The sequence below is a fragment of the Pteropus alecto genome, unplaced genomic scaffold (genome assembly GCF_000325575.1).
Source record: "Pteropus alecto unplaced genomic scaffold, ASM32557v1 scaffold61, whole genome shotgun sequence".
Taxonomy (NCBI): domain Eukaryota; kingdom Metazoa; phylum Chordata; class Mammalia; order Chiroptera; family Pteropodidae; genus Pteropus; species Pteropus alecto.
The window spans coordinates 14,558,348-14,576,860 of record NW_006434835.1 but is presented as its reverse complement, the minus strand read 5'-3'; the positions used below and the strand labels follow the sequence as shown (position 1 = coordinate 14,576,860).

The following is an 18,513-nucleotide window of genomic DNA, read 5'->3' as shown; positions in this document are numbered from 1 at the left end:
GTATAGTTAACATACAATATTATATTAGTTTCAGGTGTACAACATAGCGATTTGACATGTATATACCTCACAATGTGTTCACCATCTTAAGTCTAGTCACCACACAGTTATTATAACTTTAAAAAACAACTAAAAATAGAATTTTAAGAGAAAACATAATTAGGAAGACTTCCTCATTCTAATGGAGAATAAGTAGATTTTAAGATGTCTAAAAAATATATTTAATGCTGGATATTGATTACAACTATACAAAACATGTTAGACTCACTTTCATGTGAAATATACTCAATATTTAGTATGAATGAAATGTAGAGGTACATATAAACACATTCACTTCTAAATGCAAAAAATTCTAGCTTTATCTTCTCTAAAAAAATAATAAAGAAATCAAATTCTGTGGGATTCTGAAAAATGAAACAAACAAAAACAAACAACAATAAATGGTGATGGGAAAGTAATCACTTGATTCCTGACATTATTTAAATCAGGAAGTTGGCCAAAGGAGATTATCTAAAGCTGTCCTATTGCTCTGCCCCACATATTAATTCCTCAATCCTATTTCCTTTCAGAAATCTAGACAAAATGAATAATGTTTAAGAGTCAAAGAAAATTTACATGGCCATCTACCATTAATACTGAGCACTATAAGGTAGTTTGACTCAGTAACAGGACACAGTATCTCATTTTACTAGTCTTGATGGAAAAAATGTTAAGAAAAATTTGGGTCAAATATTTTCAAAATAAAATAAGATTTACGTGCTAAATAAGTTTGGTGACTAGGGGGTCATAACCCCAAACCAAAAAGAAAAAAGAAAATCAAACTTTGATTCAATTAAAAGTTTTGTTTGCATAGGATGTATACTTAAAATAAGTTGGTTTTTATTCTAAAAGTAATTTTTCAACCTTTTAGGACTTCCTTTAGAAACAGACTTCTATAAAAAATTTGAGAATTTGCTGGAATGTTTTAGGAAACATGCAAGTTATCTTTCTTTGTCCAGGGAATACGCCTAACTATTTCTGGTCGTGTTTGTGTCCCTATCACAAACATGAGTAAGTACGTATACACGTAACTTAAGACAGGCACAGGAATTTTTAAAAGGAGGCATTTGAAATCAATGCATCTACTAATCAGTCCCTTTACTGGAGGGAGGGAGCTGAAGTGGGAGTAGAAAGCAAACCTTTAGGGAGCCCTGATAAAGCTATTGATGTTTTTTATCATCTCTGCTAAGGGCTCAACATCATATTTTCTCCATCTAAAATCTGGTGAAAGGAAAACTTTATATCTCCATTAGCCATACTAAATCTGGCAAAAAACCCCTTATATTATTAAAAAATTCCTGTGTACACAGTAGACAGCATTGTCTGACCACGGGAGTGGATTCTGCACATTTTACTCCATCAGTTAATTTGGTATCTAGTGATTCTGATGTTCACAGTTAATTTTCTTCAGCTCTTGGTAAGGAGATTTCTGGTTCGGGTTTGCCTTATATTTGGCAGTAACTACGCACAGCGGTTAGGGTGTTTTATTTTTTTAAATACGATGTAGACAAAGGACTAATTTCTCTAATGTACAAAAAAAATCTATAAATCAATAATAACCAAATAAGCCAATAGATAAATGGTCAGAAAATATGAATAGATCACATAAAGTCATTGAAAAGCGATCAACTTAATTCACAAGAAATACTGATTAAAACTACACTGAGATATTTAAAAAAGTAAAACCATCAGATTGGCAAAGATGAGAAAGTGCATAATGCAACATACCGGCAAGGATGTGCCGAAAGAGGACCATTATTAGTTAAAAGTGCAAACTGGTACGATATTTAAGAACGGCTATTAGGCAAAACCTATCAATTCTATTCAGAACTTATATTGCAGATATAACATGTGTAGTAAATTATCTCTACATAAGATTATTTATTACAGCTTTGTAGTAGCAAAAGGTGCCTATCAATAGGCACATACACTAAATATAACCTCAAAAGTAGGGACATTAAAATAGATTTTTTTAAGTATTGAAAATAATGTAAAACATTTTTAGTTATGCAGTGCTTTTAATGTACTACAAATAAGATTTTAAAAATAATCATCTCAGAATACATATTTTACAAAACATAAAAACCACCACCTCAGGAGGTCACTCACTTACTCCAGTGATATTGTCAATGTTCAAATTTTTTTGGAATTCTAGACCTATCTTAACTAGTATAAGAGTCCTTAAAAAATACATCTCCTTATAGCTACATCTAATTTTGATTTTGATTAAAAAGTTATTATTCTTTTTGGATCAACAAATTTGGTTCCCAATAACTTCAGACAATATCAAAAGTCAAATTCATCATTTTAAGGATAGGGGTTGGAAGATAACGAAAAAGACCTAGCGGAGGTTTTTGACAGTGCTGCCGAAGAGGCGCATTGTACACATTCTGATCAACAACACCCTGCCCCCTAAGCCGTCTCACTGAGAAAGCAGTATGTATCCAGATGTGCTGCTTTTGTAGTACCTCTCTAACAGAATTATTTAAATTGCTTGGTCACACTGCATCAGTGTGTGTGTGTCCATATAAACAGCACATCTAGAAACCAGGCAGAATGATTTAAATCTTGGTTCTGCATACACTAACTGGGTAACTTTGGGCATGATTTTGTCTGTGTGTGTGAATGTGTGTGTGTTCTTTTCATTCTCTAGACCTTAGTTTTCTCATATGTAAATGGACAAAGGAAATTTTCTGGTTCAGTGTGGAAGATTTATCACCTAATTTTATTCTCTCTCCAGAAACATCACTGAAATAACAAAAGATATAAAACAGGAAAAATAAATCTAAGATTGAAGAAAGGCAAAAGAATCATGGCAGCTGACTAGAACAATGCAGAACTGCTGAAAGATAAAACAGACGGGAACAGACTGATGGTGAAACTTCAACTAAACTTAAAAACTTGCAACAGGTCAAAGAGATTTTCCAAAAAGGGGAGCTTTCCCAGAACACCAGAATAACTCTAAGCTCAGCGGTCACTGGAGCAGGTAAAGGAAAGGACCAGGCCATGGGCCATTACAGGGACAAATTAAAGGACAACTGAACAGCTGCTACCAGGCCCCTGCTCTGAATGCAGCTGACTCTGGTATGTGCCCATGGGATTAAAGTGGTAAGTACAGGACTCAAAGAGGGAATTCTGCCCAGGGAATTCCCCGAAGTGGGTGCTAGGCTGCCACGAAGGATTTCCCCATCACCAACCCCCTCTCCCTCACAACAACTTTTTATAGAAACAGGGCTTCTATAATCAATCTATATTCACTGCCAGAGCAAAAGGGCTTCTCACTTTAGCTAAAGAAACACTTAGCTGCCTCTATTTTTCATTTTAGGTCTTTTTTGGTATACAGTTGAGCCTTGAACAATGCAGGGTTTAGTGCACCAACCTCCCTATAACACTTCCACTTTTGAAAACTGGTGTATAACTTTTAACTCCCCCAAAACTTAACTACTAACAGACTACTGTTGACCGGAAGCCTTAACGATAATATAAACAATTAAACACATATCTTGTATGTTATACATATATTTACTGTATTCTTACAATGAAATAAGCTAGAGAAAAGAAAATGTTATGAAGAAAACTTTAAGGAAGAGAATATACATTTACAGCATTTATTGAAAAAAAATCTAGGTATAAGTGGACCCAAGCAGTTCAAACTCGTGTTGTTCAAGGGTCAACTATATATAGACGAAGAGCCCCAATTCACCAAATATTCAAGAGAAGTCAACAGCAAGAAAGAGAGAGCAAGTTTAACAAAGAAAGTAACTTCAAAGAAAATAGGATTAATACAGAAAATGGGTGAGCCCTAGAATATAATACATACAATATAAAGTATAATGAATTTATCATCATGTAGATTAAAAAGTCTACCAGATCCATAAAAATAGGCTTCTATGGAAAAAATAATTCTAGAAATTAAAAACATGATAGCTACAATGAAAAGAACTCAATAGATGGACTGAAGAGCAGAATGGACATGAAGATTCAGTTTTGATCTGGAAAATTTGACCCAGAGATTCTCTCAGAATACAGTGCAAAAGGGCAAGGAAAAGTATGGGAGAAAAAAGTGGCCTGGCAGACAGAACCAGAAGTTCTAACTGGTGGTAAAATATGATGATAATGAAAATGTCCTCTGCAAGACATTTACACTTGCCACAGTTCAGTTCAAGATTGAAGACTAAAGTAAAGAAAGATGCTTAATTTTTCTGGGTGGGTGCAAGGTTATGACATGGAACGGGCCACTCAATAATGGACTCTGGTTCTGGTCAAAGGTGGTGGTGGACAGCATAGAGGCTAGAGGTGGCAGAGAATTAGTGGCTATTCTTCCCCTCTTCCCTTTTATCTGCCATCATATTTTTGGCCCTATCATCTTTTTTTCTTTCTTTTTCATCTTCAAACCTTTATTCTTTTTTCTTTTCTCCTGCTCAACTTGTTTCCTTAGCCTCCTTATGCCTCTAGAATTTTTATTTTTTATTTTTGGTCTATATTGAAACATTGTAGACTGGCATCTGCCTCTATCATCCTCTCCCTCATATACCTCACTATCTTCCCCTCTATACTTTTGGCCTTGACCAACACTTCAGCACAAGGCTTAAGAGATTCTGGCCTATTTACATACTTTTGTACATGGAGCTGTATTTAGGGGATGAAATCTCAAGAGAGAAAAAAGAGCTATCTGCCTCAAGACAGACTGTGAAGGAAAAACACTCTACTTTTATAGACTTGTAGAGCTAGAAGATATTTTCTACTTTTATTAACTTTAATTTTTTATCAAATTAATATATATACACATAATTTTACAAGTCAAAACCAAAAGGTTCATTCTGAATAAAAGCAGTTTCTTGCCTCACCCCTTCTGATCTTTTGGTTCCTTCCAAAGAGACACACCATTCTCAGCTTGTGTAGCTGTTTTCTTTGACATTTGCCTATTTTCTCTAAATATGCATATGCTGCTACTTCTTGACATCTCAATTTTAGATTACTGGCTTCCCATAGTGAGAGATGAGGTCTTAGTTCTCTCACATCTACCTTATTTTTTTGCATTTTATTTAATTATATATTTAAAATATACAGGACATTGGTTAGACATTTATACAGTTTTTGAAACGATCCCCCAATTACTTTTTCTCTCCTCTGGCCCTACACCTAGCTATTACATTAACGCTGACTGCATTCCCTACGCCGTGCTCCCCATCCCCGTGACCATCTATCACTACTAATTAGTACTTCTTTAACCCTTCACCCCTTTCTCCCAGTCCCCCAATCCCCATCCCCTCTGGCTGTGAGTCTATTTTGATTAGTTTGTTCTTTTTGTTGTTTAGATTCCATAAATAAGTGAAATCATATGGTATTTACCTTTCTGTCTGTCTTATTTCACTTAGAATAATCTCTAGGTCTATCCATGTCATTGCAAATGGTAGGATTTCATTTTTTATGGCCGAGTAATATTCCATTGTGTGTGTGTAATCATAACTTTATCCAATCATCTGTTGATGGGTATTTAGGTTACTTCCATATCTTGGCTATTGTAAATAGTGCAGCCATGAACATAGGGATGCATAGATCTTTTCGAACTATTGTTTTGCTTTTCTTTGGATAAATATTCAGAAGTGCAATTGCTGGGTCAAAAGGTAGATCCATTTTTAATTTTGAGGAACCTCCAGACTGTTTTCCATAGTTGCTGTACCAATTTGCGATCCCACTAACAGTGTATGATGGTACCCTTTTCTCCACATCCTCGCTAACACTTGTTCTTAGATTTATTGATGATAGCCATTCTGATGGATATAAGGTACTATCTTATTTGCATTACTCTGATGATTAGTGACCTTGAGCATCTTTTCCTATGTCTATTGGCCATCTGTATTTCCTCTTTGGAGAAATATCTTTTCAGGTCTTCTGCCCATTTTTAATTGGATTGTTTAGGTTTTTTTGTTGTTGAGTTGTATGAATTCTTTATATATTTTGGATATTACCCACTTATCAGATGTATCATAAGTGAGTATCTTCTCCTATTTAGTAGGCGGTCTTTATTTTGCTGACAGTTTCCTTTGCTGTGCAAAAACTTTAGTTTGATGTAGTCCCATTTATTTTTCTTTTGTTTCTCTTTCCCGAGGAGATATATCCAAAAAAATTACTAGTAGCAATATTAGAGATATTACTGCCTATGTTTTCTTCTAGAAGTTTTATGGTTTCGGGTTTTAGATTTAAGTCTTTAATCCATTTTGAGTGTATTCTTGTATATGGTATAAGAAGATGGTCCGCTTTTATTTTTTGCGTATATCTGTCCAATTTTCCCAACACCATTTATTGAAGAGACTGTCTTTACCCCATTGTATATTCTTGCCTTTGTCATATATTAAATGAGCGTACAGACATCACACCTACCTCTCTTACTACCTCCTGTGTCCCCAATTCCCTAACAGAGATCGCAGCTTTTTATCAAATTAATATTCAGATTCTTATGACTGTGCAAATATTATTGCTAAGTCACACTGTATACTGTGTTCAAACCTCCTTTGTTTACCATGCTTTTTCTTTTTTTCTGGAGTTAACAATTCTTACTTTTTCTACTAGCCTGCTTTTCGAGGGGAGCTTTTCAGATGCTTCAACATTTTTTACATAAACCTATCAATCAGTAATATTTCCTATAAACTCAAAAAGAGCAATCCATTTCTTCTCCGGAGGCCTCCTTTCCAGAGGACTCAGGCCCCTGTTCTAGCCTGCATTGGTTGCTCCCTAATCCTGATGACCAGCTATCATTCCTGGACTTCCTTTCAGATCTTCTCTTTCCCCTAGACCTCATTATTTTTCTCTTTTTTGTTTTCTCCCTGTTTGCTGAAGGTACATCCTATAGGACTTTCACTAGAAAAGGTGAGAATATCATCGAATATTTAAGCCCTTTTATACCTGAAAATGTCTTTATTCCACCTTTACAATTACTGGAACTTTGGATGCCTAGTTATAGGTTAGAAATCATTCTAACCTCAGATATTTCTAAAGTAAATTTTATTAATGTATAGTTTACACACAATAACATATGCCCATTTTAAGTGTACAGTTCAATAAATTTTGACAAAGGTATAAACCCCTAATCTTCCACCTCAGTTAAGAAAACAGAATATTTCTATCACCTCTAACAGTTCCCTTAAGTTCCTCTGCTGTCAATCTTCACTACTTCTTGTACCCTCTACTGTTGGATGATTAGATGGCAGGGCGACCTTTGTTAGGTACCTCCCCTTACACATCCATAGCCAGACATCTTCTTTCTGGCTATGGGAAGGGGACCAGGATCAAACCAGTCAATATGCAGACTTTCGTTTTATCACCTTTCGGCCTTGCATCTTATTGTTTCCCCAACTGTGCCTGATATACAGGAGCCTGGAAACCCGCAGTTTCAAGTAGAAGAGACTTTCAGAGTCATCTTATCTAATGCTCATATTGCAGATAAAGAGAATAGGGCTCAGAAAATTCATTTAACAAATAACACTTAATAAAATGGACAATGTGAGACTTGAACCTAGGGTCTGCTCTTATCTAGTGTTCTGGTCAGTTGAAAAACTACTCCTAAAAATGTCAGAGATGATTCAAGATTCTCTTTCCAGCCGCATGAAAATCTTGGCAAACTTTCGTGAATTTGTCACTACAGCTAAAAGCTACAGTAAGACTGAAATAAATAAGTCCCACATCTGATCTCATCAGAAGAGGGATAAGACTTAGGTCAGGAATCTAGGCAAATTTTGAAGTAAGTTGGTTAGTTTCTTTTAGCTTCAAGGTCACACAATGGAATTATCACCACTGTTTTTTTCAACTTCAAAATTTCATAGGTGAAAATAATTGAGAGTCCTACCCTCATGAAATTTCAAGTATTATACTACCAAAATGTCTCTTAATTAGAAGAATGCTAACATAGCTACAGCAGTGGTGAATTATTACAATGGCTGTCTCCTAAACAGTGCTCCATGGAAAACTCATTCTATGGGGTAACATGTATTACTTGAGAAAAGGAATTCCATACTCAAAGTCTGGTAAATGCTGAGTTAAAGAAATCTAAACTGGCTTATTTAACATAGGATTTCTTAAAACCTTTAATATGTACTGTGGAACTTTAATGAGGAATGATGTATATGCCATGTAGCATTTGCCCAGCGTATTCTAGCACAAAATCCTTTTACTGCTGCTCTTAGGACTAGTGTTCAAGGAAGACACGTTGGAAAACATAATCTGACCCAATATTATATTTCTGAAAGTCCTAATATGGGGTGTTTTGGTTAAGAACACAAAATTGCTCTCCTTAACATCAACTGTGCACCTTAACATTACAAAAAGGCAGATGTTATAATTTAAAATATACGAGTTGAGTGAAGTGCCTATGTATAAAGGTAACTGTATATAATTTATTAATGAAAAGGTATTTCACTCTCAACAAACGGTCTGTGCAATAATGGTGAGAGACAAAGCACTAATCAGCATTATCATTAAACATTTAAAATGAGGTTTTGTCCCCAACACGTACTATTCAGCCTGGAAGTGGGTCTGGCAGTGGTGGACTGAAGTGAAGGTGGCAGGATCTCTGATTTGACGGTTACACTGGTGACTGCACCATCCATCCTCTCTGTCTCACATAAGCCTGGCAACTGGGCTGCCTTCTCCAGCGTTGGTAGTAACTGATCAAACTGGTCAAGGTCAGCTGTAAACTAAAAATGGAAACCAAAGTTAGAGGAAGTATGTTCTACACTTTCACCTAAAGCAAGGTAGAAAAAAGTTGCTCCTTTAAACTCCATGAATTAAGTGCAACTATGAAAGAATGAAAAAATAATTAGAAATTACATGACTTAACTATTCCACTGGAAAAAATTTTGGATGCTTATAATATTAATATACTGAAAGATATAAGATAATGTATATATATTATTTACCTAATATATCTCGGTATAAAATATATGCATTGGAAAAAGACTGGTCTGGAAAGAAGTGTCAAGAGTACTGTGTTATGATAGTATCAAGGGTGATTTTTTCTGTTATGTTTTTCAAAATTTTGTAAAATGACTTGCTTCATAAAGGAATAAAAAATAAATTTACATTAATATGGCTTTTCTATCATTTAAAAAAATCTGGGAAACTTTTTAATGAATAGTCTTCTATGATAGCCAGGGAGTCTCTACATCTGCCTGAGTTTATGCATAGGACAAAATTGGCCTTTATTTCACAATATTATTCTACTATGATTACTTTGAGATAATTTATCAACATGTCTGTTTGTATTTCATTATTTAATTCAACTAATATTTATATTTCTAGATTACATAAATAGAATTATATGTATGTATTTTTTAAATGTCTGGCTTCTTTTACTTAACATTACATTTTTGGAATTCAGAAATGTCCTACGTTGCAGTAGTTCATTTGTTTTCATTGCTGAATAGTACCCCATTGTATGAATGTGTTACAACCTATTTATCCCCTCTACTGTGATGGAGTTAGGGGTGTTTCCAGTTTTAGGCTAATGCAAATAAAGCTACTATGAACATTATTTAACATGTCTTTGGTTTCACATGTGCAAAACGTACTAACCATAAAGGAAAAAAACTGGCAAACTGGACTGCATTAAAATGAAGGACTTCATTTTATGAAAAAGCACCAGTAAGAAAAGAAAAAGGCAAGCCATGGCACAGAAAAGATATCTGCAAGTATATAACCAATAAAGGACTCATCTAAAACATGTAAACAACTCTTACAAGGATAAAGACAACATATTGGGGAAATGCCAAGATACCTGAAAAGCAATTCACAAAAGATACCCAAATGACCAATCAACATTTATCAGGGAAATGTTAATTAAAATTATGAGATAGAACTACACAGATTCAGAATGGCTAAAATTTAAGAGTGACAATACCAAGAATTAGTAGGAACATGGAACAACCAGAAGGAATTTTTGCATACTAGGAAAACTGGCATTATCTACTAAAGATGAACATACACATATCTTATGATCCCGCAATTCCACTCCAAATATAAACTCAGCAAAAATGAGTGTCCGTGTGCATCAAAACAGATGTACCAGGACTGTACACATGGTTTTATTTTATAAAGCTGTTATTTTAAATTTTACAGAAGGAGAGTTTTAATATGGTCATAATTTAAAGCTACTTTTCAGCTTAAAAACACGATATTAGTTTAGTTGTACCAAGAAACGTGAGAGAGAGCCTTATCCTCAAAGAGCGTACACATAAAGAAATAACCCAAATCGTGTTATTACAAATAGTCCACAGAAACAATCCAGAGCACAGAGAGCACAGAGGAAGGAAACGTCTAACTCGGCTACTGAGGAAGATTCTAAAGAGATGTCTGAATTGGTTTGTGAAGATGAGAGCAAGTTCAGCAGACTTAGAAAAGAGAACAGGGCAGCAGATGCTTAGAAGAGACATGGCTTACCCCAGGAATGGCAAGGACTTCCATGTTTCCAGAGTACAGTATGCCCGTGAGAAGAGAGAGGTTTTTCTGAGATGAGGGCTGAAAACAAAGCTGGTTCAAGAGACTGAAGGACCTACAAATACTAATTTCGAATCTGGAGAGTCTTACTGATCAACTGCTTTGTAAGTACTTTTTCAGCTATTTCATGGATGCCTATATTGTGTCTAAATAATTTGTAAGCTCCTAGATGGGAGGGACCCTATTTTGTTTTTCTTAATCGCTTCAGAGTCTACAGCAATTATTCAATTTCCACCCCCACCTCCACCCAGCCTAAGCACAGAGGATGCTAATCCATAAAAATTTATGCTAAGATCTGTTTATATGTGCTTCTGTTTCAGGGTGTTTTACACACTCTACTACCCAGAATACTCAAGTCCCTATTCTGATGGGGGTTGAGTATGGTTAGAAGCAGATGAGAGGATAAACTGCCTTAGAAAATGTTTCAAAGGAAATTAAATAGCCAAGTGAGACAGTCTAGGCAGCTTCAACCACCTTCTCACATTTCTCTCCCTGTTGTTTACAACAGAGGTTCCCAAACTTAGCTACCTATCAGAGTTCTCTGAGGAACGTCCTTAAAATACAGATTTCTGGGTTCTATTCTCAGACAGTTGTATTCAGGAGGTGGGATTGGGAGGAGGGAGCAGGAAGGGTATTTTAAAAAATCTCCAAAGACGTGAACTCTGATTTTAGAGAAAGAAATATCTACTTTCTTAGAATATTGTGTTAATATTGCAGCCCTCCAAAGTTCCGAGAAGAACTCTTAAGGGCATCTTGTGATTTTTTCAACCACTGATACGAACCTTTTAATATATTCCCAATGGATAGGGAAAAAAACACAGCCTGAATCCAAATCTGGTCTATGGCTGGAGTTAAATAAATGAAAAGGAAAAAAGAACTAGGAATGTCATCTTGTGAAGTGAGGATTACCCACCTGGTTCTGGGACTCCAGTTTAATTTCCTCAGGGGCAGGTTTGGTCATTGGGGTTGGGTTTGTGTTACAAGGATCCATCTGTTCTTTCTTTTCCACTTTCACCTTAACATCATCGAGGCTCAGGTTGGGCGTTGATCTTAAATCTTTCTCATCTTTGTCTAAAAGGTAGCGTAGGAGCTGATGGTCTTTTGATTCTTTTTTCTTTGAAGCATCCAGTTCTAGTTTCACACTGGAGTTCCCCTGTGCCTGTCCAGTCACTGATACAGAAGCAGATGCACTGTCCTTTTTATCAGGCTCCACAGACAAGGTGGTGATATCTGAGGGGCTACCCTCCTGGAGGAGCCGGTGTAGAATTTTATGCCGTTCTGTCAGTGAGCTATGAGAGGAGGGGCAAGAGCCGCCTGAAGAGTTAGCAGACGCAGAGCTGGAAGTGCCTGCGCAAGACAGTACCTCTTTGCAACTCGTGTCTATGTCAGCATGCCGTAACTGCTGCTCGGCAGTTGTTGTCAAAAGCTGCACTAGTTTGTGACTGGTTTGAGAGTATTTATTGTCTCCATCTGAGAGTCTGTCATTGTTATGCAGAAGCCCAGAATCCAGAGGTTTGCCATCACTAGAGCTGTTGTCAGACTGAATCATTTCATTTAAAATGGATGCAATCTCTTTGTTATCTTTGGACTCAGCTTTTGCTGGTTGTATATTTAATCTGCTAGGTGAATTTTGTGAGCTTATCTGTCTGAGGACTGGAGAACTGGCAGAGAAGCCAACGGAGTTATTGGGTCCTTCATTCATACTCTGTAAAGGTGTTACTGGGATGTTTGAATAAGATCGGTTACTATTATTACAGGCAGTGCTTGTCATGCCAACAGGGGAGCTTAACGTTGGAATATTAGGAGGAAACGAATTGCTTGGCATCCTGGGCCTTGTTGCTAAACCAGAACTAACTTGTCTCCTTGGAGACATGAACTGTGCAAGGGATATTCCTGTACCTTCCATAGGAGAATTATTGAGGTTTAAAGAGGGATTAGTGCTCTGGGAACTGGCCTGTCCTTGGTTTAAGGCAACACTGGCTACAATCTGGTTTCCAGGTGAGCATCCAAAACTCCCTTGGCTGTTGCTAGAGTTACTATGACTGCTGCTATGAAGGTCAGAGCTCTGTTGGCGGTTTACTCTGGTGGACACTATGTTGCTGTTGGATGGTGGCAATGTGGATGAACGGGCCACACCATGAGCTGGAGAGATACTAGGATTGACGGAGGGGTTTACTCGGGGAACTGACATTCCAGAATTAGTGTCATCTTGAGGAGAAAGACCACTGTGTTCCCTAGGGGAGAAAATACATTATTATTCAAACATCTTTATTGGTTTCCATTAAAATATTTTTATGATGCATATTATAAAACGAGACCATTCACCTCATTAATATTTCAAGCTATCAAGGGCTTCTGTATCACTTTAAATTAAGAAACAACAGTGGACTGTTAGTAATGTGAAATATTAGCACCACTTAATAGAAAATAGTGCTTATGGTTCTATAAATTTGATAATGGTTTTAGTTGCATGGAAAAGAAATCTTTCTTGGCCTTGGGAAATAAAATTTAATATATGTACTTTTAACTTTTCAATATTTAACACAAATAATTAACATTATAATAATACTTTTGGTTAAAAGGGAAACGTCCCACATCTCTGTTTACAAAGCATTTACTCATGACTCCCATGTTACAGCTTTTAAGTATTTCAACTCCAAAGAGGAAGACTGGGTAAGGAAAATACTGTGTCACTGATGTAAAAATTAAAAAGGGTGATATGCAGACATAGCAGATGTTTTGAAAGAGAAATCACAATATGAAAAAAAGAACTGTGCTAATTCCACTCACAAGCATAAATTAAACTAAAATTAGAAAAAAGCAGAATACTGAATTCAGATTTTCATCAAGTTCTTCACTCAAATCCATAATTATGACAACAGATTTGTGACTGGTATTACCATGTTCCAATAAGCAAATATATCATATGAGGAAAAGATGAAGTGAGGGGAAATGTCTTTGTTTTTGTTTAATGCTAAATTTTAAATAGTTGTAAATGTAGGATTTTGAATAATTCATAGGATAAGAAAATGGTTCCTTGAATATACCATATACACCAGTGTAAAACGTATTTAGAGAAGAGAACAAATTAGAGGCAATGACAGTCAAAAATCTCAAGTTGATAGTTTAATGATTTGTCGTTTGAGAAACTGTCAACTTAAACTCAGGAGCCATCAAGTTTGCCCTAATGAAAATACATTTAAAAATAAAAATAACAATATGAACAAACTTCGAAATATTTTATAAGATCATATATGGGAGTTCACATATGGAATGTTGGAAACTTGTAGCCACCTTTTCGGTTTTATCCTTAAGACATCATTTCAGCCTCATCTTCCCTGTCTCCCTTTTTGAACAACAGAGCTATTGTAGGCAACAAAACTATAAAACTCAGTATGGATACGTCAAACTAGTTTAATGCCTGATTTAGAATTTGTTTTCTAGCCATCAAGAGTATAAAAATTTTTCTCAAAGAAGAGACATGTGAACTGACTTATTTCATATGACGCTCTCCAAATAAGTAGTACCTGTCGATGATATGAATTCCCATGATGAAAGGCTGCATGTCTGCATTTTGAGGGTAGCAAAGTTTACACTTGGTGTGGGCGCTAAGCATTGTCCCATCATTCAATATGAACCTATAGGATGGGCTGGAGGCAGTGCCACGAGTCATCACTGTTTCAAACAAAAGAGAAACCTAGTTAAAATTCTGACACTTGTACTGTGGGCAAAGGAGAGTTACCAAGCCTTACTTCTACCTAGAACCTCATCTTAAACGCCCGCCCAAATGCTGCCTGCTCAGACTCAAAGAACAGTTCAGACGAAGTATATATCTGAGGGGGAAAATGACTCTGGTTGAAACAGACCACCTGATGACAAGTTTATGTTAGTCCTACTTGAATGAGTGCCTCCTTGCCTAAGTTATGATGATAAAGAAACCCCAAACCAGAAAAAAATTCAATCTTAATCTTTCCCTGTAATGGGGCAGTTCTTCAAATTTATTAAGTGTGCATTAAAAACACCAGGAAGTAACCTTCTCCCCTCTCACTTTCAGTAGGTCTAACAAGGTTTTTTTCTTGTGCTGGCCGAATTTTTAATAACAGCTTTATTGAGATACAATTCATAAACCATAAAATTCACCCTCCAAGTTTTGATTAGTGTACACTTTCTTAACTAAAATTCAAATTTATTTTTTTTACTCAGGAATGTGAATCACTAAGGTCCTGTTCAACAAATTATTATATTCATATATATATATTATTTTTGATGCTTGAATTTAGTTTAGTAAGCAAATTAAGATAAAGCCAATTAGTACAAGGAACAAAAACTAGGTTAAGGCAGTCAAATCATTACATAAAGAATATAATTTACTTTGTCTTAAAGCTTTATTAACAGCAGATAAAATTCTAACCATACTGCTATTTATTAAATATGTAAAGGCTATAGCAGACTACTAAGTAAGAAAACATCATTGCTCTTTTAGTAATACAATAGAATTCTAATTTAAGGAAGATTTAACAGATAGATTAAGCCATACCAAGGTTAAAAATCATATTCACTGAAACAAGAATTACTACCATAAATATTATGATTTAGCCTGTAATATTAGTCCTATTTTTCAAAGACATTTCAGAAACAGTTTCAATTACATTTTAAAGATATGTTAAAAAGACTTAAAATGACTGATTAATAAATAATTTTTGAAGCCACATGTTTAAGTAAAAAGAAGACATGCTCTGTTTTATTGTCTTGGGTATATTATATAAACTGAAGAGGGTATAATCTGTTGAAAATCTATATCATACATAAATTTGTCTAAGTACCAACACCAGGATATAAATTTAATTGAAAGTGTTAAGATCTATGTCGAACCAACTGAAGTCCATACCCATGTGGCAAATTCAGCCAAAATCACTGGCATATTTACCAAACATAACACATAAATTTAGTTCCTAATGAAATAATCAATGATGAAAAAAGTCTTTAATGGAAACTGCTAATTTTTGTGTAACAATATAAGTAAATGTTGCTCTACCGAAACCTTAAAAAATATTAACAATTTTCAATTGTTAATATCTTTTTAACAACATATTTTGGAAAACATAACTACAACAAAAAAGTGGCATTTTAAGATACATAATTAACTTGGGATAATGATAAAGCTAAAGATGTATAAAGGGCCAGATAAGACACAATATATTTCATGTTATTTTGCTTATGTCATTTTGTCTATTTCCTTATCACTGTTCATTGTTCCTTAGGATCTTCTCATTCTGCTGGAAAACACTCACTGGCTTTTCACCACTGAGTTGCACTGTCCAACACAGTAGCCATCAGTCACATGTGGCTATTTAAATTTAAAATTAAATAAAATTTAAAATTTAGTCCCTGAGTCATACATTTAAGGTCCTCAATAACAGCACATGGCTAGTGGCTCCCATACTGGACAGCACAGCTCTATATAACCTGACTTCATCTTGCATTTTCAATCTTATTTTTCATGACTTCCTAAACATTCCTTCTATAACTCTTGGAATAGGAGGTAGATAAATTTTTACACTTATTCTTCAGCTAGAATCAACATAAAGGCTAGTACTATGTCCCGTTCTTGTTATTCACTCTCTATTGAATCCTGAACAATGCTTTGCATATAAAATCACACAGTAAGTACTTGCTGATTGATCCTCAACTTAAACCTCATCTAAACAGGTTAATACTGATTTGTGATCAACTACCGTAACTTTTCCTTAAATGGTAGATTTTAAATCTTAGCTATGTTCTCAAATGCTTATATCTCAATTTATATTTTTGCTCTTGTAGGAATCTAGACTTATTTTTGTAATGGAAATCAATGGAGACAAATTTCTTGATTTATTGACAAGCCCTATAAAGTGAGAAAGAACCAGAAATTCAGGCTAGCATGAGAACATTAAATACTTAATGTAGATTACAGAAACATCAATAGTCCTTTGGTAATTATGCTGCCTTAACTTGTAGGATCATATCTAAACTAGTAAAAATTCCAAAATTAGAGGACCTCTATTAACAAAAGGAAATGATTACACTTTAAGTTTTCAAGTTAGATTATTTATTTTGGATGATAATGTGTGGAATACGACTTAACACAACTCACACATTCTTTGAAATGAAAAAATGGCAATAGTAAATATAACAAAATGTTAATTAGAACCTAATTAAGACTATCCAGTTAACTAAATTTTTTTGGCGCTCAGTTGTTCAGACGGACATATCACCAGGAAGGCAGCATGGGTCAATGAAAAGAATGTGAGTGTAGGAATCAGATTTAGGCTTGAACTTTGTCATTTTTAAGTTTAGGGCTTAATAATACAAATTAGCCTTCACACATCATCACTAAAATGAAGCCAATAACGTTGTGAGATAATAGCAAGCTTGGAGCCTACAACAGAGCAGGACTGAATGAATATTTCCTGAATAAACACCAAAGAGAAAACAAACAAGCAAGTTCCAAAGATATATGTCCTGAACCATATACATATTCAGCTATCCTAGATACCATTTATACCAATAGCTTCAACCCTATGTAACAATCACTAATATTCTGAATTAAGATATGAGTAAGGGAGACATGATTCTTTACAGAGCTGGTTGGATAAACATTTGATTTGCACACCAAATTTTCCCCATAAGTAGGTTTCAAGGTTTAGGCGTGGACAAAACCATCTGGAATCTCATTTTGATCACAGGTCTTGGCCTTGTCTTCTGATCTAGTTTTGCCAGGCATAAAGCTAGAATTTGATTGCTGACTCCTGTGTCCACTTATAAAATTTTTGGAACACTTAGTGGGGAGGGATATTATTGATGTAGTATAACTGACACTCCAGAATCTCTTCAAAGAACTTTAAAATGGCAACTGTTCTTGTTTTTTGTTTTTATTTTTGCTTTTGTTTTACCCTAGAATAGGCCTCAACAGAGCTATGAAGCAAAGGAAACCATTTTCTCTGGTCATAGCAGCTGTAGGAGTAGAGCTATTTGGGTTTTTCGCTCCACCCAATTTGGTGCTGGGATAACCTCAACAAGCATAACTTAGTGATGTTAACTAAATGGGCAGATATAAAATGTGTGGGAAGGTACTACAGGTCAATGCTGGTACAGATTTCTTTTTCTCTTTGATATTTCTCTAGATATATTCAGAAAGAATGCAATTTAAAAAACTATTATTAAGATAAAGGAAAAAATTACCCCTAGATGCTCTAAGATTTTCAATCATCAATGACTAAACTCTATTCAGTATAACAATATTTCTAAAAAAGAAAAATACTCATATTTTAAATATTTCCAACAAAATTTGAAATAAAAAGATTTTCAGTTAAGTCTGTTATATGGACCATGGAATTCACAAGTCTCAAAGAACATTCTGGTTAATCATTTATATGGGTAGTTATATTTTATAGCAATGCTTCCAAACTTCTTGATACTATAAACTGCTTCCAACTGTCCTGTGATTTTTTTTTTTTTATGAAAATAACTTTATTTTGTGATTATAAAGTTAAGGTAATAGAGAAATGAACAAAGAGTAAGTAGTCTTTTATAATCCCATCCCTCAAAGATTAACATTTTGTGAACCTTCTAGAATTGGATAAATAAATACAGAAGAGTGAGATCATACTATACATGATGTGCTTTCTTAGCCTATTTTTCAATGTAACGATATATCCTGGACATCTTTCAAAGACAAGAAATGATCCATGGCATCACTGATAATGGGTAAACAGAACTTTCACGAAAGTTTCCTTGGCTATCTAGCCCAACATGTCCCATGACTACTACTCTCCCTAAGTGCTGACAGATGTGCTACAGGAAGAAGTATTCTGAGGAAAAATAAGCCTCGGTAACAGTCATATAGGTACCTTTATTGCAGAACTTCCCAGAAATTTAAATACCTTAAATATGTCTTATGAATCCCCCAAAATGGGAGACCAAAACATTTCCCAAACTTAATTC

General features: G+C 35.0%; 1 protein-coding gene across 8 annotated transcripts in view; it reads right to left on the bottom strand.

The window, feature by feature from the left end:
• NCOA1 (nuclear receptor coactivator 1) overlaps positions 1-18,513 on the bottom strand; it is a 148,590-nt gene that overhangs the window by 34,751 nt on the left and 95,326 nt on the right. For all 8 annotated transcript variants that reach the window (XM_015588218.2, XM_015588219.2, XM_006910276.3 and 5 more), the window contains 3 exons: positions 14,058-14,205; positions 11,444-12,764; positions 8,552-8,732 (listed from right to left, as the gene is read on the bottom strand). In XM_015588218.2, the coding sequence (XP_015443704.1) occupies positions 8,552-8,732; positions 11,444-12,764; positions 14,058-14,205 (1,650 nt within the window). The remainder of the gene's footprint in view (positions 1-8,551; positions 8,733-11,443; positions 12,765-14,057; positions 14,206-18,513) is intronic.